Here is a 25,049-nt window from a genome sequence, read left to right as displayed (position 1 = left end):
ATACCACCGGGACGGTAAAATTACAGAATTTCCTTTTCTGTATTTGAGTTTACTGTCAAGTATTTCATAGGTTGATTGTGATGATTTTTAGTAATTTAGTGGACCGAGTTTTGTGCATTTTATAGAAAATGAAAAAAAAAAAAATTAAACCCCCCCCCCCCCCCAAAAAAAGAGGGAAACCAAGTCGAACAAAATTAATTTTCTTTTTTCCTCTTTTATCCTTGGACTTCAAGCAGTCAAATTGTTAGCATAATAAGCAAGAGAGCACTCTACCAAAATCGTAATATCATAGCCCTAAGCCAGGTTTTCTGGTGTTGAGATAATGTTTTATTGATCATGTAGAAAAAAAAAAACCTAAATTATTAAAAAGTCTTCAAAAGTTGTGAAATTCTTTGTCCCAGAATCAAGGGTTTTGGTGTTGGGACTAACCTATTTTGACCGTCGAATCAAAATGCTTATTTTTTTCTTCTGAAATCTTCTCCGCAATACTCTGTCCCCGGCTGGGTGTTTAAAATAATAGATTTTCAATATACATATGTACATGTATGAGCTATACATTAGTGTTCTGTATATTTTAAGTCTATTATTAATTAGATAAAAAATAAATAAATCAGTCTCTATTTTTCTTCGTTTCGCTGACAAACCCTGCCAAGTACTAAGTAGATAGCTGTATTTTTATGAAGACGTGTTTCTTTGTGAAATTCATTATACACTGCAGGCTTCTTCAATAGATTAGTTCCCCGTTAGTAATATTTACTTGTGATAAAAAATTATTGTCAGTTATGAAATTAATAGACCAGCTGAAGAATAGTACCTGTCAGTATTTTCAAATATAAAAAAAAGCCGTGATTTCAAGCCGGTTGGGAAAATTAACAAGTTAACCTTTTTTGTTGTTTTTGTGTTCGTGTTTGTTTTATTTATTTATTGTATGTTTGTTTGTTTGTTTATCAAGGAATTTCTGATTTCTAGTTTTTTCCGACTGGGTTAAACCCTTGGAAAAATTCATCATTTTAAAGAAAAATTTGGACGTTATCCATAGAGAATGCGATTTATGCATATTACATTATGACACATCCTGTACTTAAGCGTTCTTGATCTTGCATAATTTGATCAGTCCATTCATTGTTTTTGAAGTTACTGGTCAGATATATCGGCTAAAGAAGACAATTATTCCATGACAAGCCATGTTATTTCATTTGATAGAGTATCATGCAGAACAAAATATGTAAAAATGGTTGTTGTCTGATGCAGGATGCTTTAGCCTAGTGTTTAATTTTCATTTTTTTACTTGTCAATCAGATAATGAGGTTGAAGAAATTTACATCGGGCTCGAGGTCCACAACTGGAAACAAAAACACACCTCTCACGCAATATGGATCGACAAAGAAATGACCTTGCCGAAGAAATGGAACATTTTCGTTCTATTAACGAAAAATCCGTAGATGATATATCTCTGGCGTTTTTTTACAAACCTCACACCTTAACTTTGTTGTCTGTTTGTGTTTTAGGACTTCTATATTCTGCTTTCACTAGGTAGGTCTCGTGTGTCGACTGCTCGCACATGTTGTTTACCTTTTACACGTGACTCTGTGCTGTTTTATGACAACTTTTATTACAAATAATTGTAAATCTTGAAAATTAAAAAGGAACATTGTGTGCTTTTAGTAAATGAACCCAGAAAATGATTTTTACATCTAATTCTTATGAAACTCCCAATTCTTATTATATGCAATTGTTACGTAAGACGCTATGTTTAAAATGACATTGATCAAATGTCTACATGATTCAGATTATATGCTATATAAATACAGATTAATTACAATATCACGGGGATAAGTTTCATTATCCAGAATTTATCAATAAATAGATGAATCGGCTCTTCTCGTTTTCCTGTGAAAACTTCTCCACAAAGTGCATGACACTATGTCCCTGTAGGCCTGTTGAAGGCTTAGAATCATTTAAGTTGGAATTAATGACTTGCTTCAATGATTTACAAGATGTTAAAATATAGCTTAAAGGATTCATTTTCTAAATACGGTTTCTGAAACTTCACAAACCAGCACATAATTAGATAAAAGATATGTTTAATATGTCGATCATTGTAGTGTGAGTTGCAATTTGTTTCATTCTATAAATTTCATATAAGGTCATGCAGTGACATAAACAATTCTTTCATATGTGCCACATGCTCATAGCCCTGAGAGTGTTTGAGTTTACAATATTTTGTATTTTTCTGGGTGAGTCATAATACCCGATAGAGCTGTAAGAAAAAGGCGTTTATAGTAAACTAACTTTAGGGTCCATCTTGATAATTACAACCATTGTGTTAACTGCTAGTTAGAGTGTCCACTGGGACTTTCAATGGTGCCTTGATGAATTCTTCATTGATTGTGTTGAATATTTCAGGAATGATGATGATAAAGACAACAATCTGTGGATTGGCCTTTGCTGGATCATTTTTTTCTTTATTGTTGTCAGTGTGCTGGCTTTTCCAAATGGTAAGACTCCATTAATAACCTTTATGATGAGAATAAAAGTCTGCATTTTTGTGATATCTACACACTATTTACATCATTTATCATATTGCATGTGTTACACCCATGTGCAACACATTTAAATATGTGAGCATACTTAGCATCTACCCTCATCTTAATTTACTCTTAATCAAATTATTAAAATCTTGTAATTTTTGAAATTCACAAACATTGTTTTATTAGAGTTAGATATGTATATAAATATAACAGTGACCGATGGGTATCTCCAAAAAAAAAAGGTAGTTTATATCACAGTTTTCCCAAATATCTCATGATACAGTATCATGATATTTTTACATGCCATTTTTTATGATTTCAAATCAATATCCATATTACAGATATATGCTGGGAAAACAAACTTTTTTCCATTTTTATTTACATATTATTAACTGCATCTTTGGATGTTAGGAATAATTTTGTTCATTTACCACATTTTTACACTTCCTGAAATTTTTATTAAGAATTTTAAGATATAGATTAATAGTTTCTGTAATTTACAGTTTTTTACTTAAATACCAGCATTTTAAACTCAGTATCATGATACATATGCAATTTAAAATCATGATATTCTGGCATATGTGATAAAATCTGACATTCTTAGTACATGTGTGTATATATGTATTAACACTTAGATTTAAAGTAAGATTTATGTATAATCATGCATGTCTGGAAAAATCTGTCCTGAACTCTTTCAACTATTAGACTCTCGGATTTCACCTCTTGAGGATATGGATATTAAAAAAATAGTGGTCTAATAAAACTAATTTTAATGCGTACATACTTGTATGTGAATATTTTGTTAAGCAGAAATGTGAAAAGTTTCATATAGGGAAATTAATTTATGGATACATGATACTTCAATTGTAAAAGGAAATAAACTAAAAAGATCATTATCTATTTATAAGGAGAGTAAAAAAATCAATGTCTATCACATTGAATTATAATTTAATGTCTGTTAATGTAATTGATATAACCATGTTAAATACATGTATAGGTCAGGTAGTGATGTCCTGTTATATTTAGCTGTTTTATCAGAAACATGTACCGTTATAGTAGATAATTTCATTAAAAATTAAATCAAACTATAGGTACTGTAAGCAACAAGCTGACTAAATGATATTCCCTGGCCCCCTCTCACATGATTATAATGACAATGTCCCTGTTCTGCTCTTGGAGACCCAAAATAAGTGTTGGATCAAAAAATAAAATATTAATGGCATTATGTAATAAAAAATCTGTAAAAGTATCATTAAATTTTATTTAGTGATATAGGAGGAGTTGCGGATAAGAGATGGGTACCCTTCAATATTAAAAAAAAAAAAAATGACATTGTCAATGTTTTACTCTGGAAAACCCAAAATATGTGTCGGATCAAAAAGTAAAATAGAAGGTGCACAATGGCAATATATAACAAAGATTCTGTGAAAGTCTCATTAAATTTCATTCAGTGGTAAAAGAGAAGTTGCGAATGAGAGGTAGGTACCCCAAAGCATAACAGACGGACGGACAGCTAGACATACAGCAAAACAGACGAACATCCTGATTACTACATGTATATACCCTCTCGCTTTTCAAGCACATCCTATAGGGAACTCTGTTATACCATGGATTTGCCAGATAATATATGTGCGTGCTAAAAATTCAAGTGCATTGTATATGCAGAAGTTTTGCAAAATTTATTTAGAAAAAATATGATTAGTTATAAAATATATAAAATATTAGCTAAGACTGTAGACATGTATGCTTTTATGATGTAAAAAAAAAATCGAAAAGAATTTTTTTTAATTGGCTTGTTTGACCTTGACTTTGATACATATTGTAAGCTATATGAAAAAAGAGATTGGCAATAACTAGAAATCTAATATGGTAGAATTTCTGTAACCAGAATTAATCCATAAGAAGTATTTAAAAAGTTGTCTGTCAATTTAAAAATAAAAAATATTAGCAAAGACAGGAAATTATTTCAAGATATAAATTACTGCTCTGAGAATGTGTAAATGACAAGGATAAATAGGGCATCAGCTTACTTCATTTAGTTACATAAAACATGACATGATTAGCTTATATATTCATAATGTACAAAGTATATCTTACATTATAATTCTGAGAATAAAAAAAAATAATCTCCCAGAATAACAACAGAATTTTTTTAAAATCTAAATTGGGAGCATATTAATCAGAGATGAATAATTTAAATTATAAATGCAGCTAAAACTTAATTGTAAATTCTTGATATTGTCATAGTATGTGTTGGACTAGTCTTTTCACACTTCTTAGGTATATGTATATAATGTGTAGTTTATGCATGTGCTAAATTGATCTTCCATTATGTACCCACTCAAACATAAATGAACAGTTGCACCTTTTAACAACTGCCCAATGTAAGCTAGGATTTTTCTTACTTTCAGAAAGCTTGTTTATAAAGAATCTTTACAATACATGCTTTAGGAAGTGTTTATGCTTCACAGTAAATTCACTTGTATCTTAATTTATTGGGGTCAAAACTTCGCATAGGACATGACATACATGTACTGGTAGATGGTATCTACGGTTATTCCTGTTCTCACTACAATTAAACCTAGTCCCAGTACATCTGACAACTGACGTGTGCACTTATGTTGCTATCCATACATTGTGTTCTATACTTATATATGTGTATAATTATACAAAAGTAAAATATTCTTCCCTTTTACAGGAATCTGAATTAAAAAAAACAACATTTGCACAAATATATAAGGAGCTTCCTTATTGATGTAATATACACAGACACAGGGAAGCAATTTTTAAAGGGACATGAATTGTAGATATTCTGAATAAGATAATTTCAGAAAATTTTATTTTTATTACCCTTTACATCTAATAAATATACCAATTTTGTCTTAAATACAATCTAAAAATCAATATGTTAAGAGTGCATGTTTAAGATTTTAATGAAGGAATAATTGGTAGATGCATATGAACTAAATGCTGATTGCTTTTCTTGTAGGACCTTTTACACGCCCTCACCCAGGGATATGGAGAATAGTGTTTGGTAAGAATTCTTGTTTAGAAATACAGTCAAACTTAGATATCTTGGACCCAATGGAAGTGAAAAACTTCACGATATCAAAGAATTTTGTCCTGGATTACTTTTATAAAAAAATTCTAAAATTTTTCAGCAAAATAAAAATCCCAAAATTTTATGAAGATTTTTCTGAGGCTTTGTTTACAATAGGACTTAAATTAAGAATATAAAGACCAAAAGTTAGATGTTGATTTTTTGTTTAAATCTTCATACTTGATTGTAACAGGACTCAGTGTATTGTACTTCATGGTGCTGGTTTTTCTGCTGTTTCAAAATCGCCGAGATGTCCGATTAATGATAGAATGGATTTTCCCAGACTTAAAGGGCGTGGCTCCAGAAGACAAGGTAAGGAGGGGTCAGCAGGGTCATTAGTCCTTTCTCTGTGTCCTTTTTCTGAGGGGTCAGCAGGATGATTAGTCCTTTCTCTGAGGGGTCAGCAGGGTCATGAGTCCTTTCTCTGTGTGCATGACTGGCGGCTATGTCTTATATCTGTACAACCATAGCCTCTGAAGTCGTTATATTTATATAATAGTGTTGCATTATGCATGTACTATGCCTAAATAGTAGGCAGGGTTTGACACATGGTGCACGAGCCGGAGGCGAGTGCATTATGTGTCAAACCCTGCCTACTATTTAGGCATAGTACATGCATAATGCAACACTATTGTTATTATTATGCTGACTGTTGTAATTATTTATGCGGCAATCCATTTGACTTTTTCCTGAAAACATCGATGCTAACACAGCGCACCTGCAAGAACTGATTCAAAATCGACATGCTAAAATTGGTTGCATGCTTAGTTATTTTGATTACTAGTATTTTCTCTAAATAAGTCGGGATTTTCTGTCCCAAAACAACTCATCTTTATTTTTCGTTGTGTTAGACTAAGACTGATTTGTTTGCAGACGTCGATTCTCATTGATATTTTTCTTTTACATCCTCCAATCAAGCGCTATATAAAAAAGCGTTTTAATGACCCCATGATATCAGTTCATATAACGATCTGTATGTAATTAGTTTGAAACTTTGTTGTACACATGTATCTAAGCTTCCTTAGAATAATATAACTTTTTCAAATAACATGAATAATATTTGTCTATTTTCTCCTTCTTGTGTCAATTGTATAAATTAAGTTTATATATGTAATAAAATCCCACCAATCACTGATCGTCTCTGTGGCGTAATCGATAAGGCATCGGACTGGCAACCGCATGGTCGTGAGTTCGTTTCCCGGCGTGTGCATAGAAGAATTTTATTCAGTAAATAAAGCCGTGCACTATTTCGGCATAGTATACTTACGCTATATAAATCCTTAGACCACTATGCGAGAATAGTAGGGTATGGGTTATATAGAGACAAACTGACAGGAAGCATAATAACAATGTATACATTATATACAATTAAGGATTTATCCTCAAAATGTTTGCTGCTGAAACTTGAGTGGTTATGAGAAAAAAATCACAATATTGATAGATTTTATTGGGCATTTAAGTTGATATAAATGCCAGAGGCCCGAGAAGGGAACTGAGGTTAACAGAAATAGAATACGTTAACAATCCAATCATTTAGATATGTGCAGTGAAGCCATGGTATTATGACACATACAACTGTGCATCTTAACAGTGTTATATGAAATAGAGTCATATAGCTCTGTCAGTGGTTAAACATATGATAAAGGCAAAAAAAAAAAGCGAAAATGCTACTTTATTGTGTTAGTAATAGGAGAATATTTCCTTACAAAAAAGTGTGATGTTAAGAGTGACTATTAAGGGGAAAAAAGTCTTCAATTAATAAATCTTTTAGATCAAGATAGCTATATCAATTCCAAGATTATAATCTCAGTATTTATTATCATACCACAATAGGTAAAAAATGTCATAATGATACCAGTAGATTTTTTAAGGTGACTTTATGTGTAGTTTTGATCATCCTCGCAAGCCAAGGGTCCTGAGTCAACAAGTTGCCATTATGCAGTAATATTGCAGTTAGGCCGTCAAACGGCAACATGTTAATTGGCTTGTGAGGATGAGTTTTGGTATGTTCAAATAAATTAAAAGGATTTGCATGAATTTTCCATAGTTCAGTTTTTTCATTTAATTGATAGTTACTTATATATGTATTTGAAAGGTTATAATTACTTTGTTACATATAACAGAAATACCGGTAAATGTAGGAAAAAAATAGCCATTTCACTTCCATTCTATTACATTATAATACTGTGCTTGTTTTATGAGAGTAAAAATGTAGTAAAAATAGGGCAGTATCAGTTTATATGTTCAATGTAGCTGTAAGACACAGTGTTTATAAGCAGCCAATGAACTAGAAGTAAGCAATATAGATAACGCAGACCTTTACATTGTTTTGATTGGAATCATAAAAACTGGACATCTAAAGAAGAGAGCTGTAAAATAGCGGACAGATACAAGCATATCACGCACAGTGTGGGATTTCAGCAGCCAGATACTATAACAGTGTATTATAGTGCCTGTATTGATTCAGCTTCCAAATGTCTGACAGAAAAAGCAAACGGCCCAACATCTTGCAAGAATGAAATCAATAAACTAAGGCAACATACTGTCATTCTGAGTCTGCTGATTCAGCCAGAGACTTAGAAATAAAAAGAAGAGCAAGTTTTATTTCTCTGGTTCACATAAAACCATATATGGTAATTCAATACATGTACATCTAGATTGAATGCCTCAAGTACATGTACATGTAGTTAATAACTATTATATATAGCAGTAAGGGGTACTGCTTTATTATTGTGAATGAAAGATATGACTTTTATTAATATTTTTGATTACTAGTACTTGGTATAAAAAAGTAAGGTTATAATAATGGGTAAGGGAAGTGACAGGTATGGCTGGCTTGAGTGATTAGCAGGGATCCAGCGGGTCCATTTTACATAGTTCTGCATCATATAATCTCACTATTTTTCCAAACGCTACCTGTACATGTAGAGTTTTATACATCTGACAAGACAGATGATGGATATCATTGCAGCAGGGTGCTTTTAGGTCGTGTTCTCTGACACTACAACTCGAAAAGACAGTACTGATGAAGAGTTATACTATTTTTAGAGGTGATTGACAGGAGTTATGTCCCATTTGAGGCAGAGTATTAAGTGCAAAAGATATCACAGAACTAATGTTTGTAATGCATGCACTTCTACATTTATGTCATGCAGAATAAGCAATAAAACATGAAAAATGAGATGGACAATCTATTTTTAAGTCACTAATATTGAGTGTTGCTGTCTGTATATGTTGTATGTGTAATCATCATGATCATAAACTGTTGGTTATAATCATATTCAGTAGTTTCTCTAAATTTGCAAAACCAGTCCTGGCCGAGCATCTATAAAGAAAGGCCTAAGAATGAGGCTAAATAGAAAATGATATACTATAAATATCCCAATCTGTGTCCTTGCCCCTATAAGCATTCTTTCCCCTTAAAAATACAAATGGAAAACACCAAGCTCTCCTTCAATTTATTTATATTAATGATCCTTATCCTTTAAAAATTGTTAAATTGATATTTGATATATCTGATTTAATTAGTCTTGAATATGATGTTTAATGTTTTGGAATATGTTACCACTAGCGGTTGTCTGTCTGACTGTCTGTCTCTTTCAGAAAAAAAATAGATTTACAGAAAATTAAGGAAAAGCTCTATAAACAGAGCAGGGTACCTTAGAATTATTTTTGTGGATGCAGTAAAAGTCAAGAAGATGAAGCTGCTTGTATCCTGTGCTATTTTTTGTGTAACCATTGACTCGATCCAATGATGATGTTTTATGCACAAGTCTTATGAAAGAATTGTGTACAAAAAAAAATGAAAGATTATGCACTCGGTGAAAAACTTATTTTAACATGTTTAATGGACAAAGGGATATAGAATCTTAAAAATCTTACAGATTTCACATATGATTTGCTTAAAACCCTTTAGGCTGCTCTCAAGGAGTTAGAAATGCATGATACTGAGTTTTTTAAAAAGAGAAAAGCTTTGAATGCTTGCACATCTTTAATGAAAACTTCTTTATTTCTCATCCATATAATTGGAAATTGAAGCGAGACATAAATTTAGCAATTTGTCCTTAAAAATTTGTATTTTATTTTTAACCAGATGTTATTTTAGCTATTTTAAAAAGCTCACTAAAGAAGCTTTTACAAAATCAATAAAGGCTTAGCACAATTACTTTTTAGCGATATTCAATTTTAATGATCTTAGCACCCTTGCTAATCATGCCGAAATTAAATCCTTGCTAAAAATTCTGTTTATATGGTACCTTGCATTCAAATCAAGTTTACTGGTCCCAGGATTTAGGCCCTTGAGTTTAGGGCTAATTTGATATTGCATAAAATGCATAACATATTTTAAGTTTCTAGCCATTTGATGTCTATAGCAGCCAAAGTTTGCATTGTCATATTCACCTATATGTACTAAAGATATAAATTTTTGTCCATCTAGAACTAGAAATTTTTAGTCCTGTATTGGAGCTGAATGCATGATTACATGATCAGGTGACTCTCAAGCCCAATGGGCCTGCTGTTATTTGTAATCAACTATTTATGGCTACCCTCATGTGAATTAGGGTAGTAAGGATCGCTAATGTTACATCCTATGGTGTCAGTATAATAGACAGTCACTTTATAATCTTGTGCTCAATATTTACTTGTACATTTTCTTGAGTGTCATCTCTGTCAATAACTTGGAAAGTCATTTACTGAATTTTTTTCAGGTTGCCTATGAATTTATGTGAAGTTGTTATTTTTTAGACTGATTTCAATGTCTGATGACTGAGGATCAATTTCAGAGACTACTGAGTTATTGTACAGTCTTAATGGAAATGAAAGATGAGCAACTCTGTGGCTTTGAATTATTCATATACATTGAGCATATGATGATGTATAAAAATCATCATAGCCATCTGTAAATGGCAGCTACTTGTATGTTCTTTGAAATGTGAAGATGACAAACAGAAATCATGCTCAAAAGAGAAAACATGGAAAAACGTTTGATAAAATACAAATTCCTTCTCAGTGTCTTCATGGTACCCAACATTTATATATACTCATACTGCACTACCGCATAAGTAGAAATTTTAGTGAGGATTTAATTTTGGTATTATTAGTGAGGGTGCTGAGATTGCTAAAAATTAATTGCATTCTGGAAATAGCTTCTTAAGTGAGCATTTTAAAATCGCTAAATTTACTTCTCGCTAAAATTAAATACTGATTTTTAAGGTTAAATCACTAAATTTGCATCTCGCTGAAATTTCCACTTATACCGTACAATTTACCAATATTTTCTACATTTTAAAACAAAAAATAAATAGACTTATGATAAGAATGATTTATTTTAATTTGATACCGGTATATGGATTTTACACAATATTTTTTAAGAGGCTTACGAAAGGATACCTACTTTAATGTATTGATTCTAAAACATCAAACAAATAGATTAATATTTTAAAAAATGAATTTAAATAGCAGAATTTTAGAAAATACAATTAATGGGGAAACGTACGTGATGAAATTCACTTAAAAATTTCTATTATTAAAATAAAATCTGATTTATTTTAAAAAGCAAATTTACCCATCCTATATTCCAACATGTGTTCATTAATCACTGTTTATACAGTATCTATATGCTTATATAGTTAATATAGTTTATATAGTTAAGAATTTGTTTACACAAAAATTCCACCTATTCCCACATAAAATCTTACCTTTTTCTACCTAATTTTCAAAAAGTGGGAATAGGTAGAATCTGAATGAACCCCTGAAACTTTCTGTTTTTGAAGTCAGTATGTGTATATGCTATGGTATATAAAAAAAAAATCCTGGTACTAGTGTTTGGCTCCCTGAGGTTCTTGATATTTTTTTCTTCATATAACTCATAAGTAGTCATATAGAATAGGTAACTGTGCATCATACACTAATACTGATCAGTTGTGTACTAGATCACTTAACATTAACGATTGTAGTACATATAGCTGTTTATTAAAAATTCTGTTTGAACAAGTCATATTAATTATATTTTGTAATGATATTCTGTATTCCATTCAGTTGATAAATTATCCCTTATAATATCATTGTGAAGTTTATGCAATAAAATAAATGATACATAAACATATAAATACGCTATGAAGTATTTTTTATTTGTATTTTAGGAGTATGCAGTAAACTGTTGGAAGATGGACTGGGCTCGCGTGTACAGTATGATCGACTGCTTCGCTGCCGCCCATTTGTTAGGCTGGTTCTTCAAGGCTTTGTTAATTAGGCATCACGGCATTCTGTGGACCATCAGCATCACATGGGAAATTACTGAGGTTTATTATGCATCTGTAATCCCTTACATTGTAAAAAAAACCTAGAAATTTAAGAGATCTTTATTCAGTTTGGAAGTTTAACTTGGTTCTGCCAAGTTCAAGATAATGAGGATCAACTGTATATGAGGAAAAAAAAATCATATTTCAGACTCCATTTAAAAACCGATTGAAAATGTTAAAATTTCATGGCCAATCTGAGTATATAATCTAGACTTTTTAGTCCCTTAATTATCCCCTCTTAACAGAATTAGAGGTGATATAATAATTTAACAAATCATGTGTATGGGATTGTGGGTGAGAGAGTTAATTCCGTGTGAAACGGAAGTGACATCATTTGCATCAGGATTGATGTTGAAGACTACCTTGATTTATAGATATATGTTCTTTGTGAGGGGATGCTCCACCTTGCAGTGCCCTTAATTGTTATATTATTCACAAATTTGAAATATCTTTTGCATTTATCATTTAGTCTCAAAAATTTGACATTCATAAATATTTTTTCATAATTAAATGTTACTAAATATACAACAACATTGTATAAGTGTGTACATTTCTTCATACATATCAATTACATAACTTGTTCCAAGACTTGTCATTTTGTCATTTTTTTGACAAGTAGTTTTAAATTAAAGGAACCTATTTTCAATGACAGCATTACAAAATTAATTTAGATTTCAGTTAATTTATGGGTTTACTTTAAAAAGTATGTTTTTTAAAAAGATTATTTTAGTCTTATCCAAAAATATTAATAGCCATTCTCTGTAACCACTTAAACTTCGTTGCCACGCATGGTCACCGATTTTGATGAAACTTCACCAATGCTTAGTACATGACACCAGAAACAAATATCAAACAAATTTTCGTTGCTATGTGTCTCGGTTGCTATGGCAACAGCCGGGAAAGTTTGAAAAATCGAGATTTTCAGGCACTTTAAATCTTGACTGTGGCTTAATAAAAACTAGAAAAAGCAAACAAACCATTCTCACAAAAACATGACACCTTGATGTCACTTGTAATGTAAAGAAACTGTTTAGAATATATCTTTAAGTAAGTGGTAACCAAGGGTACATTTGGAATACATTTAAAATGCTGAAATATGCTGAAAAACACTCCGTATTCACTAATGGTAGGTGTTACATGCTCAAACTCAATCAACGACTTAAGAAAAACAATGAAAATGTTTGACCTTAAGTATATAAGTATAAGCAATATCATTCTATAAATAACTTTTATGGTTGCCATGGTAACACAGTGTAACCATGCAAAACCAGTAAATAAGATTGGGTTAATGCTACTGTCTTGAGGAAAAACATGAAATTTCAAGACTGGCAAATATGCATCCTTAGGACCTTGCAACACCAAAACCATAAGAAAAAATGGGTATAATTGCTACTTTGCAGTGTTACCATGGAAGAATTAAATTGCCATTTAATCAAGAAACAAATTTAAGGACTCAGCTTGAATAGTACTTATCTGTTAGAACTGAAGTTGAATATCATATATTGATAAAATTTGATGAAGAAAACAACACTGTTGCTATGGTTACCAAGAAGGGAAAATGTTCGATTTTGTGAACTTTATATCAATATTAAACCCTGTATGGCAACTTCTTGCATCCACTTAGAGATTGGATGATAATCAAAATTTAAAGTCAAGTTAGCTGTTAATAAATATCAATCAAAAAAGTTTTGGGAATCTACATTTAAGGGTACGTATCCAAGGAAAGAAAATATTTTTCAGGTTTTTAAGCATATATTTTCTGCTCATTTCCATAGCAACGCTCTATTTAAAGAATCTAATCTGAATTTTTTCAAATGGGTAAACTTGGAGCACACCAACATCTTATAAAATTGATCATTAGTTATGAGGAAATGTGCTTTTTTAAACGATAGGATCAGATTTAAACATACAGAGTGTTACTTTGAAGGCTCTCTGTGGTATAAAAACCTTGGCAACCATTGCCAATAAAAATGAAATATCATATTTTGTTCTTGGTATATGATTCAAGGCTCTTTTTTCTATTATTTGGTCACATTTCATCCTATAATTACTTTTTATTTTTACGTGTATGACTTTATAAAATAAAAATAATATTTTTTTTTACTTTTGAATACTTTGTGACCATAGTAACGTATGTAATAGTTGATTTACCAAACATGTTTATCATGCATTTGAGACATCTGAACTTCAACTTTTGGAAACAGTCATTGCCAATTGTTTGCTTTGCCGCAAATGTTAACTATAGGGCTCTAAACATGTTAAAAAATGCCATTTTTTGAACTTCAAGACATGTTGCCATGGTAACTATAAAACATAGCAACCAATTTTTGCCTGATTTCAGTTTAGGGTTTCAAGGACTTTTATCATATAGAGTTTGGAGAAATTCTGAGACTATGCGTGCCACAGCTCCTATATAAAATTTCAAATCATTACAGAGAATGGCTCTTAATATTTTATACAAATTGGAGCATATCATACGTTGGCTGGAGTGAATTTAAGTAGGGGAAATAATTAAATTAATAACGCACTCGCTAGTTATGGCCAAGTAACACATTGGGATGTTTAGAGCTCTCTGGAAGATAGCCCAAAAATGTAGTGGGTAGTGAAGTATGGGGGCCATCTTGGGTACCATGATAAATCATCCCAACACTATTTACAGCATGTTTTATGTCCATCTTATTACCAAGTCTCACCATATCAGCCCAGGATTGGCTAGAAGGTGGCCTTGAAATCATTGTGTGTTGTAAGCTTGATGTATGGACATCAACTAGCCAGGCTCCTTAATTAATCACGGACTTACGTCAGCTGTGTCCACTCCATGACTGGGTAGAGAGAGAAAGATATGGTGGACGCAAGTCATAAGGTGTTGGATTCTTCCGCTTAGGAGTCCAGTGATGAAACCGTGATGTAACCCGGCAAAAAACATTTTATTGCTGACGTGCTGTGTGGTTTCAGTAAAAAAAAATTCTCTTCTGTAATGTCTTATTTTCTGTGTCATGGTCCTTTTTCTGGTCCCTCTATATCTTAATAATTCATGTATATTCTCAAGACAAGTGCGTGGATTTTTGAGAGCACAACTTGTTTCTGGTCGTTACTAGCAGTTACTTATATCAAATTTACTGCATATGATCTTGATCTTAATGAAAGACAATACAGAACAAAAGCAAGACAAAAAAAACAAAAATTGATGATATTGCATTGAATTTTTAACTCACCTATTTTGAAATCTACCGTACTAAGGAATCATTGGAACAGAAAAGATCAATCTTCCCTGAAAGTTTCTTGAGGTAGAATACACTTTAAATTGTTCTAATTATGATCCCTGAGGTTAGGAATCGAACCACACTAGGACCAAAGTTCAATGTTGAAATATACAAAAAAAAAACCAAGATTTTTTTCCTCCTCAAAAACCATTAGACCAGAGAAGATGAAACTTATATATGTAAAAGGTTCCCGACATATTTAATATATTAATTTAATCTAATAAGATGTTCAAGTTATGGATCTTGGGGCAGTTATGGATCTGGGGGCAGGGTGGAGCAAAAAATAGTGATCATAATTTTACATAGATGGGCCTTATATATACATTTTTTTTCTTAATCTAAATATTTCTTGACCCTTACAGAATTTTTGTGATAAGCTGCATTTATTCCTTTTTAGATGGCCTTTTCCCACCTGTTGCCTAACTTTGCTGAGTGTTGGTGGGATGCCTGGGTCCTGGATGTACTGATCTGTAACGGTCTCGGAATCTGGCTGGGGATGTATGTCTGCCGCAAACTGGAAATGCGGAACTACCACTGGGAGAGCATCAAGTGAGATTTACTTCTCAGATTTGGAAGTAAAAGTTTTACCTTAAAATTGATATAAAAAGATTAAAAACAAAATATTACAGATTCTGAATAGATTTTGATTTAATTTGCAGAGTCTGACCCGTTTTCCCCTTTCAAATTGTATTTTAGTTAAAAAAAAAAAAATTAACACAAAACAAGGATGTGGCAAACTCTGAAATAATCCAATATTTGTTCTTAACCTGTATTCCCATAAAATCTGAGCATTAGGATTTTTAGAATTTGTCCAGTTGATACTTTATTGTTATTATTGTCGAGCATGCTTTCAAATTCAATGATCACATCTAGAATACTTTGTAATAATGGATTATCCATTAATGATAATGGATATCAGTATATGCTAATTGTATTGTCATGGCAATCACTTGATTGTCAGATGTATAATGTTTTCAGAAAATTTCAAATGTTGTAAATAACTGAAAAATTTAATCTGAAAAAAAGAAACCCTGATAAACAAGGAATTAAAAGAGATTTTGAATTTCTGGTAAGTTTTATTTTGAAAAACTGTTTCCAAATCCAAACATCTGTCACAGTAAGGAAAATTTATGCATCAAACAGAAAACATCATTTTTATCAAGTGCTAATATATTCACATCTCTCTAAAATGTGTATATAAATCTGATATGAAAGTTTCGAATGTAAATGAAATAGCCCTAACAATCCAATATCAATGGAAAGTGTCCTTTTCATGCATACTATGGGTATGTACATGTACTGAAAAGGTTCAGAATTTTTCTGTTTTAATATTCTATACATTGAAAAACTCCATATGATTGACTGTTTACCAGGCCAATGAATTCTTCATCAGTCAGTCCTGATTTAATTAAATGATTGAATGAGTATATGATGACAGATGTGTGACATTTAAAATAATTTTAGGCAAATTAGATCAACATATGCAAGTGAGGAGGTACATGTTATTGTAATGTTTAGAAGGAAACTAATAAAAAATTATAACGGTTTTCAAAAATGAATGAATTGCAATTTTATTCCATTAGTTAAACACATAGTAAAGAAGACACTTTATTACACAATATACCTACTTGTAGGATATGATGCTAGTACATGCCTGTTGTTTGTACCAGAAATATTAAATTGATTGCTTAAACAGAGCAAAGTTTTGAAAGCTCTAGTTGGTTTTTATTACCAAAAGCTGTGTTTCAAACATTCAAAAGTTATTTCGTTTATGAAAAAATTATTCTTTTCAATGCATCCTTTCCCTTTTTATGCCCCCTTAATTGAAGATTTTGGGGTATATAGGTTTTGCCTTGTCAAACTGTTACTGTCTGTCTGCCCTTCTGCTGTCTGTTAGCATGATGAGCTTTGGGTCAGACTAATTAGATGATAATTCTTCTGACTGTCCTATTTATTTTTATTTCTGATAATTCTGATAATTTAAAACAGAGACATCCACTCCACAACAGGGAAGATCAGGAGAGCGGTGCTGCAGTTTACACCTGTCAGGTAACACATTGTATAAAGTGCAGGTCTGTCACATTGTAAGATTCCATTGATTCATGCTTGTGTACTTCAGTGCAATGCAACAACAGATCCTGTTTTTCCCCATAACCATTATTTTGTTAAATTTGTTAAAAGTGTATTAAAAGTGCAGAATTATTAAAGTGCAAGTTTTTGAAGTTAAAGTTTAAATTGGATTTCTAAGCATGATAATTTTTTAAGTCTTCAGTTTACTGTTGAATTTACAATGTATTGTTGACATGACCTGTATTCCCCTTATAAAAGTCAACTTTTCTTCCTTTACAGTTGGTATAATGTGCGCTGGTTGGACCCCCACTCCTCCACTATGAGGGTTGTGGCTGTGTCCCTCCTGATCATTGTGTGGCAGCTGTCGGAGCTCAACACATTCTTCCTCAAACAGATCTTTGAGATTCCTCCCTCCCACCAGATCAATGTGTGGAGACTGGTTCTCATTAGCTTGATCTCAGCCCCCTCTATCAGGTAATGTACCACATGAGTGAGAGCACATTTAAGATCTAGCTGACCTTGTTCTTTTTATAAAGGATGAGTTCTTGTGTTACCTTTTAAAATCTTGAAATACTTAATTACTGTACTGGTGAATACTGTTTATTTCAATATATACATATATACTATACATGAATTTTTAGCTCACCTCAACGAAGTCGAGATGAGCTTATGCTAAACCCCCCGGCGTTGGCGTTGGCATCCCAGGTTAAATTATTTGGAGCAGGTCCATTCCTAAGTAACTATAAGCCCTATCTGAACCAAACTTGCATGGATGATGCATCTAGGAATGTACACTACCAGACTTGCTTCAGATGCTGGATCTGACCTACATTTTCTAGATGAGTGACCAGGTTAAAGTTTTTGGAGCACATCCATTTCCCAAGTAAATATAAGCTCTACTCAGACCAAACTTTCATGGATGATGCATCTAGGAATGGACACTACCATACTTGCTTCAGATGCTGGATCTGACTTACATTTTTCAGATGAGTGACCAGTTAAAGTTTTTGGAGCAGGTCCATTCCAAAGATGAGTGACCAGGTTAAAGTTTTTGGAGCAGGTCCATTCCCAAGTAACTATAAGCCCTACCCGGACCAAACTTGCATGGATGATGCATCTGGGGATGGACACTACCAGACTTGCTTCTGATGCTGGATCTAGCCTACATTTCCAGATGAGTGACCAGGTTAAAGTTTTTGGAGCAGGTCCATTCCCAAGGAACTATAAGCCCTACCCTGACCAAATTTGCATGGATGATGCATCTGGGGATGGACACTACCAGACTTGCTTCGGATGCTGGATCTGACCTACATATTTCAGATGAGTGACCAGGTTAAAGTTTTTGGAGCAGGTCCATTCCCAAGGAACTATAAGACCTCCCGAACCAAACTTGCATGGATGATGCATCTAGGGTTGGACACTACAAGACTTGCTTCGGATGCTGGATCTGACCTACATTTTCATTTCCAAGTAACTATAAGCCCTACCTGAACCAAACTTGCATGGATGATGCACATAGGGATAGACACTACCAGACTTGCTTTAGATGCTGGATCTGACCTACATTTTCATTCCTAAGTAACTATAAGACCTACCCGAACCAAACTTGCATGGATGATGCATCTAGGGATGGGCACTACAAGACTTGCTTCGAATGCTGGATCTGAACTTGAAGTCCTTGATATCTGCAATATTAAGAAATTTATGAATATTTGTTTAAACTATTCATGTTTTTCACGCTACATGCATAGAAATGTGTATATGCCATGTAAGGGGTTAAACACAACTTGCAAGAATATTGTTGTTGTTGGATAAATACTAGATATTAAGAAAATATGATGTGAGATTTACATTACTTACACTGATAACATTCGTAGAGGTGAGCTTAGTAATCTTTGATTACTTATGTTTTTTATTGATAATTTAATTTCATGAGAAGTGCCACTCACAAAATACAATAGATGCATGTACTTTCTTTTTTTTATTGCTGAAATAAAGACTTTTAATCAACAGTACATGCACGAATTCATGGTCCCATGATTTGACATCTCCAAGTTATATGCAATATTAAGTCCCTAAGTTTAATAAGGAGTTTACAGTAGATTCTGTTTCTTATTTGAGTTTATGACATTTAGTTTTCCCACTATCAAACTCCCATTGATATAAAACAGTTATACTGCATGATTTTAATTTGTATGTTTGTTTATATTAATTTTACAGACAGTGGTATGTATATGTGACAGATACTCAGTGTAGAAGGGTAGGAACACAGTGCTGGATATTTATGTAAGTTTTTTTTTTCTATATACAAACCATTCATAAATATCTTAATTTTATGGCAAGAAAATGCTTCATAACCCATCAGTTATAAATGTTGAAATGCAATAAGTTTTTTTTGAATGAAATTTTTTTTTTTTTAAATAAATATACCTGTCTTAATAATTAAAAAGCAACAATGAATTGTTTTTCATACCACTAATTAACTGTTTTGTGTAATTTACCTTTATTGATGAAAAGGTGAACATGAGAAAATAATACCTATAGTTATATTTGTGAGGTTAAAATTAAATTAAATCTTAATTCTTTCAGAATCATTCATCATGCCATATATTTGTTTCAGCATTGTGACATTTACCGAGGCGTTCATATGTGTCAAGTTTGGGCTGGAACTGTTTAAAAAGACAGAGGTCTCTTACATAGTGATGTGGCTAACTATTCAGGTACAATATAAATGATTTCAATATTATAAAATATCTGTATTTGACTTTCTAGAGATCATTCAGCTATCAGAGAAAGACAATGCTGGAAGGGTATCGTTCTTTGAAGTCATTTAAATGATTTATCTTACCCTACTCTGATGATTTCTCCTGACTTACAATTAGTTGAAATCTTCTTAATGGTCCAAGTTTTGTCGAGTATCTATTCACAATTCAAAAGTTAACTAACGTCAGTTATGAATCAGAATGTGGAACTTTTTTTTCTCCCTATTGACACCAAAATTCTTCAAAATCCTCACTGATTTATTACCTTACAAAGCATTATCTACAGCACAACGTGACTTCCTAATTAATAGAAACGGGATGGGAGTGATTTTACAATACATGTATTGAATTAAATAGCAACCCAAAATATACTGGTATAACCTGGGTTGGAGCAGTTTATGCTTCATAAACTGCGAAGCTGATTATAAAAGAGCGTAAACTGCTCCAACCCAGGTTATACCAGCATAATTTGGGTTGCTATTTAGTTCATACCTTATACATGTAATTTAATTTTCCATCATTAAGTATAAAAAACAAGACAATTTCCTCCTTAAAAAGGCCTTCAAACTGTACATATTTTTAAACAGAAGGTCATGACAGGTGGATTGATACGTTTTTGACATAAATCATTGTGACGTAGGCAAACCAGATCATGCAATTTATATTAATTTTTTATCTAATCAAATGACGCGACTACCAAAATTAAATTATTTAATGTTGAACCCTGTTTTACAGTTTGTGGGGAGTATAGTGTGTGTGTACCTCTGTGCTATTTATGCCAGGAACTGGAAATGGACGGTAAGATTCTATTTAGTATTCTAAACTAGTGTGTTAAACTACTGTGGTGAATAAGACGGAAATTCAAAGTCAAAAGTATAGTAGAATTGCATGCTGTGTTCTTATGCATTAATTGAGCTGTAAATATATATGCATGGCCTTTATTTACCACTGCAATAATTAACAGTGATATCAACTGCAATGATGAAGACAAAAGCACCAGATACATTTAATAATTTCTATGCAAAGAAAAATTTCTCATATTCATCCCATGGCTGCTTATCCTTTTGAAGAATGATGTTTGTCCGTAAACCATGGAAGCAGTAATTGTCATTGTTAATTTAGTTTCTAAATGGAGCAAATTTATCTAAAACTAGTTTTAATTCTTTAAACAAGACTTGTTTTTCCTACAATGTCTGCAAGCAAAAACAGAATGCAAAAAAGTTTTAAATATATGCTGATTTCTTTTTTACTTCCATGAATGAATTATTAAAGTCCAAGTGTTTATCCAGACTCTAAAAAACTATTTTTCCTTTTTCTTGGTAGGAATGATGGAATAATATATCATTTTCAATGTATTAAATGAAAAAGAATGTGTGCACCCTGCCTTTGCCAAATGCCACCTTAAAATCCATATAAACATTGGAATATATGGTAGTTTGAAAAAAAAGATACCTTATACAATGTACCCAGTTCAAATCATTTTTCAGAGAGAGAATAAAAAAGCAGTAAAATTCTATGCAAGACAGTAGTTTAGCATGAAGAAAACTTGAAAACAGTGCTTGATGAAAATGTTTTGGTTTTTTTTGGCTCTGAAGAATGTAGTTTAATTAATACATGTTCATGTACATCGTAACATGAATGCTGTGCATATTAAAGATTGAAACGCAACTTTGCTACATGATTATATTTATTGACTGACTGTTGGAAGACCTGCATAAAAATAAGTGGTAGAATAAATATATATGAATTTAGAAAAAAAGAATGAAAACAATGCATGAAAAAGCCCCTCCAGTATGTTTTGCTCTGTAGAATGTAACCTTCTACATAAATGCTGTGCATTAGATAAAAAAGTATCTTTGCCTGCTTGATAACTTGTTAATTTTGCATGTCTGTCTGTTTGTTGTCTGTATGTATATGTTATGATTTCGCTTTTTTTATGCCCCGGATCGAAAGATTTCAGGGGTAAATTGTTTTTGTCCTTTCTGTCTGTTTGTCTGTCTGTTGTCAACTTTAACCTAGCCCATAACTATTGCGCTGTCAAGGGTAAGGCTTTAATATTTGACACGAGTGTTCACTATGACAAGACCTTTCCATTGTTACAGAAATTTTTGATCATGTAACCTCAGTTGTGACCTTTGACCTACATTTGAAACCCATAAAACATCTTACAAGTGTATAACTGCTCCAGTCTACGCCCCACTCCAGAATTGTGTTAACATAGGGGGCATTGTGTTTCACAAACACATCTTGTTTCTTCTCAAAAATTAGAGACCGAATGTATTAATAATTGTTTCTTATTACTCAAGGATAAAAGCATGTGATTAAAAAAGTGAGATAAAGATTACCTAAGCACTTCATGCAATCAGTTGAGTTTCAGGTAATCACACTTGCCTATTGATTAAATCTAATATATTTATTTTTGATAGGGACTACCTGTCTAATATAGAACACTGATATTAAAGATAGGACTATTTTAAAACATCATAATTGTGTATTTAAAGACAAAACAAGTTTTATAATGCATGTAAGGTATTAATTTATCAATTGTAGACACTTGAGGATGGATTTTTTATGACTGAAGCAGAGAAAGAGGCAGAAAGATTAGCCAGTAAAACGTCTGACCAGACAGACAATAACAGTGTGTCTGTGACAAAAAATGGCACCCACCCAGCAGGCAGACTGAATGGATTCTCTTCTAGTCATACTCCGTATAATCTACGTCACAGAAATAATAAGGATGTTAGAAATGGACACACCCACTAAGGGAGATAATCCACCAGTTTTGGTTCAAAATTATGGATATTTTAGCAGACAATGGTACTCAGGTTCTCTCCCTTTTTGATTATCAGTGAATTTATATTTGGTTCCTTTCAACTTCTTGATAAGTATCATGTTAAGATATGTTTTTAATTTTACATCTATGTAAAAAAAAAAAATATTCAGAGATTTTTTTAAAAAAAATGTTTGTCCGTAAACCATGGAAGCAGTTTTTTTTGAAGAATTTATCTAAGAATCTTTATTTTTTTCTTTTGAAGCATTTTTAAATATATGTGATTTCTTTTTTACTTCCATGAAAAGCTCTTATTTTTCTGTAGAATGTATTAAATGGCACCCTGCCTTTGCCAAAAGGAATATATGGTAGTTTGAAAAAAAGATACCTTATGTACTAAATCATTTTTCAGAGAGAGAATAAAAAAGCAGTAAAATTCTATGCAAGACCATTTTGAAAACAGTGCTGATGAAAATGTTTTGGTTTTTTTTGGCTCTGAAGAATGTAGTTTAATTAATACATGTTCATGTACATCGTAACATGAATGCTGTGCATATTAAAGATTGAAACGGTGTGCGTTGGAAGACCTGCAAAATTATATATGAATTTAGAAAAAAAGAATGAAAACATGGAAAAAGCCATTAGATAAAAAAGTATCTTTGCCTGCTTGATAACAGGCAGAACCCCTTGGGTAAATTGTTTTTGTCAATCAAGTGTTTAAATTTGTCACAGGTAACCTCAGTTGTGACCTTTGACCTACATTTGAAACCCATAAAACCTTACAAGTGTATAACTGCTCCAGTCCCAGCATTGTGTTTCACAAACACATCTTGTTTCTTCTCAAAAATTAGGCTACCAAGGATAAAAGCATGTTTATGACTAAACTTCATGCAATAAGGTAATCACACTTGTATGATTAAATCTAATATATTTATTTTTGATAGAATGTCTAATATAGAACACTGGATAGGACTAAAAACATCATAATTGGTATTTAAACAAAACAAAAAGTACTGGTTAGCCAGTAAAACGTCTGACCAGCTGTGAAAAAAATTTGGATTCTTCTAGTCCAGACAGAAATAATAAGGATGTTAGAAATGGACACGCCCACTAAGGGAGATAATCCACCAGTTTTGGTTCAAAATTATGGATATTTTAGCAGACAATGGTGACTCAGGTTCTCTCCCTTTTTGAGTCTCTATCAGTGAATTTATATTTGGTTCCTTTCAACTTCTTGATAAGTATCATGTTCAGATATGTTTTTAATTTTCCATCTATGTAAAAAAAAAAATATTCAGAGATTTTTTTAAAAAAACTTTGATTTTTGAAGAATTTTAAGAATATTTCTTTTGAAATTTGGCCATTGACATTTTGCTAAAAAATCTTCTTCTCCAGAACCACCAGGCAGATTTTCACCAAACTTACATACAAGGATCAGGTCACTTTCAAACTTTAAAGTTGACCTAAATTTACAATTATTAAAAATGTTCATATTTTGCTTACTATAAGGACTAGGATCATCAAATCTTGTAAGTTGATGCATCTTAGGACTTCACATCATGTTAACTCAAAAGTAGGTCACGGTGACCTACTTTTTAAATTTTGCGGGCATTTGTTTTCAAATTGATTTAAAGGCATATTTTGGATACTTTAAGGCCTATGATCATCAAACTTAGTCAGTTGATGCATCTTGGGTCCTTGAACAACGTCAACTTAAAATTAGGTCACCGTGACCTACTTTTTGAACTTTATGACTTATCCTTTTCAAAACATTTAATCCCATTATTTCAGGCACTGAAAGGGTTAGAATCATCAAATCTTGTAAGTTGCTGCATCATGGGACCTTAAAACATTTTTAGGTCACTGTGACCTACTTTTAGAGTTTTGCAGGCATTTGTTTTCAAATTGTTTAAAAGGCATATTTTGATTACCTTCAAACCCATGATCATCAAACTTGGTCAGGAGATGCATCTTGGGACTCTGAAAAATGTCGACCAAAATGTAGGTCACGGTGACCTACTTTCAAAATTTTATGGCTATATTTAAGTATTCTCCGGTACTTATTGGCTTAGAATCATCAAACTTTGTCAGCATCAGGTGTTCGGAAAATGTCGACCCAGATGTAGGTCACGGTGACCTACTTTTGACATTTTATGGGTATATTTAAGTATCTCTAGTACTTTTTGGTTTAGAATCATAATATTTTGTCAGTTGATGCATCTTTGGTTTTCGGAGAATTTGTGACCTACTT

The 25,049-nt window shown here is 32.2% G+C and overlaps 2 protein-coding genes across 3 annotated transcripts in view; one reads left to right on the top strand and one right to left on the bottom strand.

Moving 5' to 3' along the window:
- The window catches only part of LOC134243140 (putative uncharacterized protein DDB_G0293878), a 476,688-nt gene that overhangs the window by 126,565 nt on the left and 325,074 nt on the right, over positions 1–25,049 (bottom strand). The gene's annotated exons all lie outside the window — the stretch shown is intronic.
- On the top strand, positions 1,170–22,949 carry LOC134243136 (phosphatidylserine synthase 1-like). 2 transcript variants are annotated; one of them, XR_009986981.1, is made up of 13 exons: positions 1,170–1,533; positions 2,407–2,498; positions 5,521–5,565; positions 5,825–5,943; positions 11,775–11,933; positions 15,594–15,745; positions 17,186–17,245; positions 17,546–17,740; positions 19,487–19,552; positions 19,887–19,986; positions 20,764–20,826; positions 22,335–22,405; positions 22,579–22,713. XR_009986981.1 is itself a non-coding variant. In XM_062725368.1 (12 exons), the coding sequence occupies exons 1-12, from the start codon at positions 1,373–1,375 to the stop codon at positions 22,789–22,791; spliced, it is 1,425 nt and encodes a 474-aa protein (XP_062581352.1). In that variant the 5' UTR covers positions 1,174–1,372; the 3' UTR covers positions 22,792–22,949. The 2 variants fall into 2 exon arrangements, 1 of the variants encoding a protein (XP_062581352.1); XM_062725368.1 differs by lacking the exon at positions 22,335–22,405 and having other exon boundaries at positions 1,174–1,533; positions 22,579–22,949.

The sequence above is a fragment of the Saccostrea cucullata genome, unplaced genomic scaffold (genome assembly GCF_032062105.1).
Source record: "Saccostrea cucullata isolate Sc308-1 unplaced genomic scaffold, CSIRO_AGI_Scuc_v1 ctg161, whole genome shotgun sequence".
In the NCBI taxonomy this organism is placed as follows: domain Eukaryota; kingdom Metazoa; phylum Mollusca; class Bivalvia; order Ostreida; family Ostreidae; genus Saccostrea; species Saccostrea cuccullata.
Note: the sequence above shows the minus strand (reverse complement) of the source record. Positions and strands in the feature narration are given on the sequence as shown.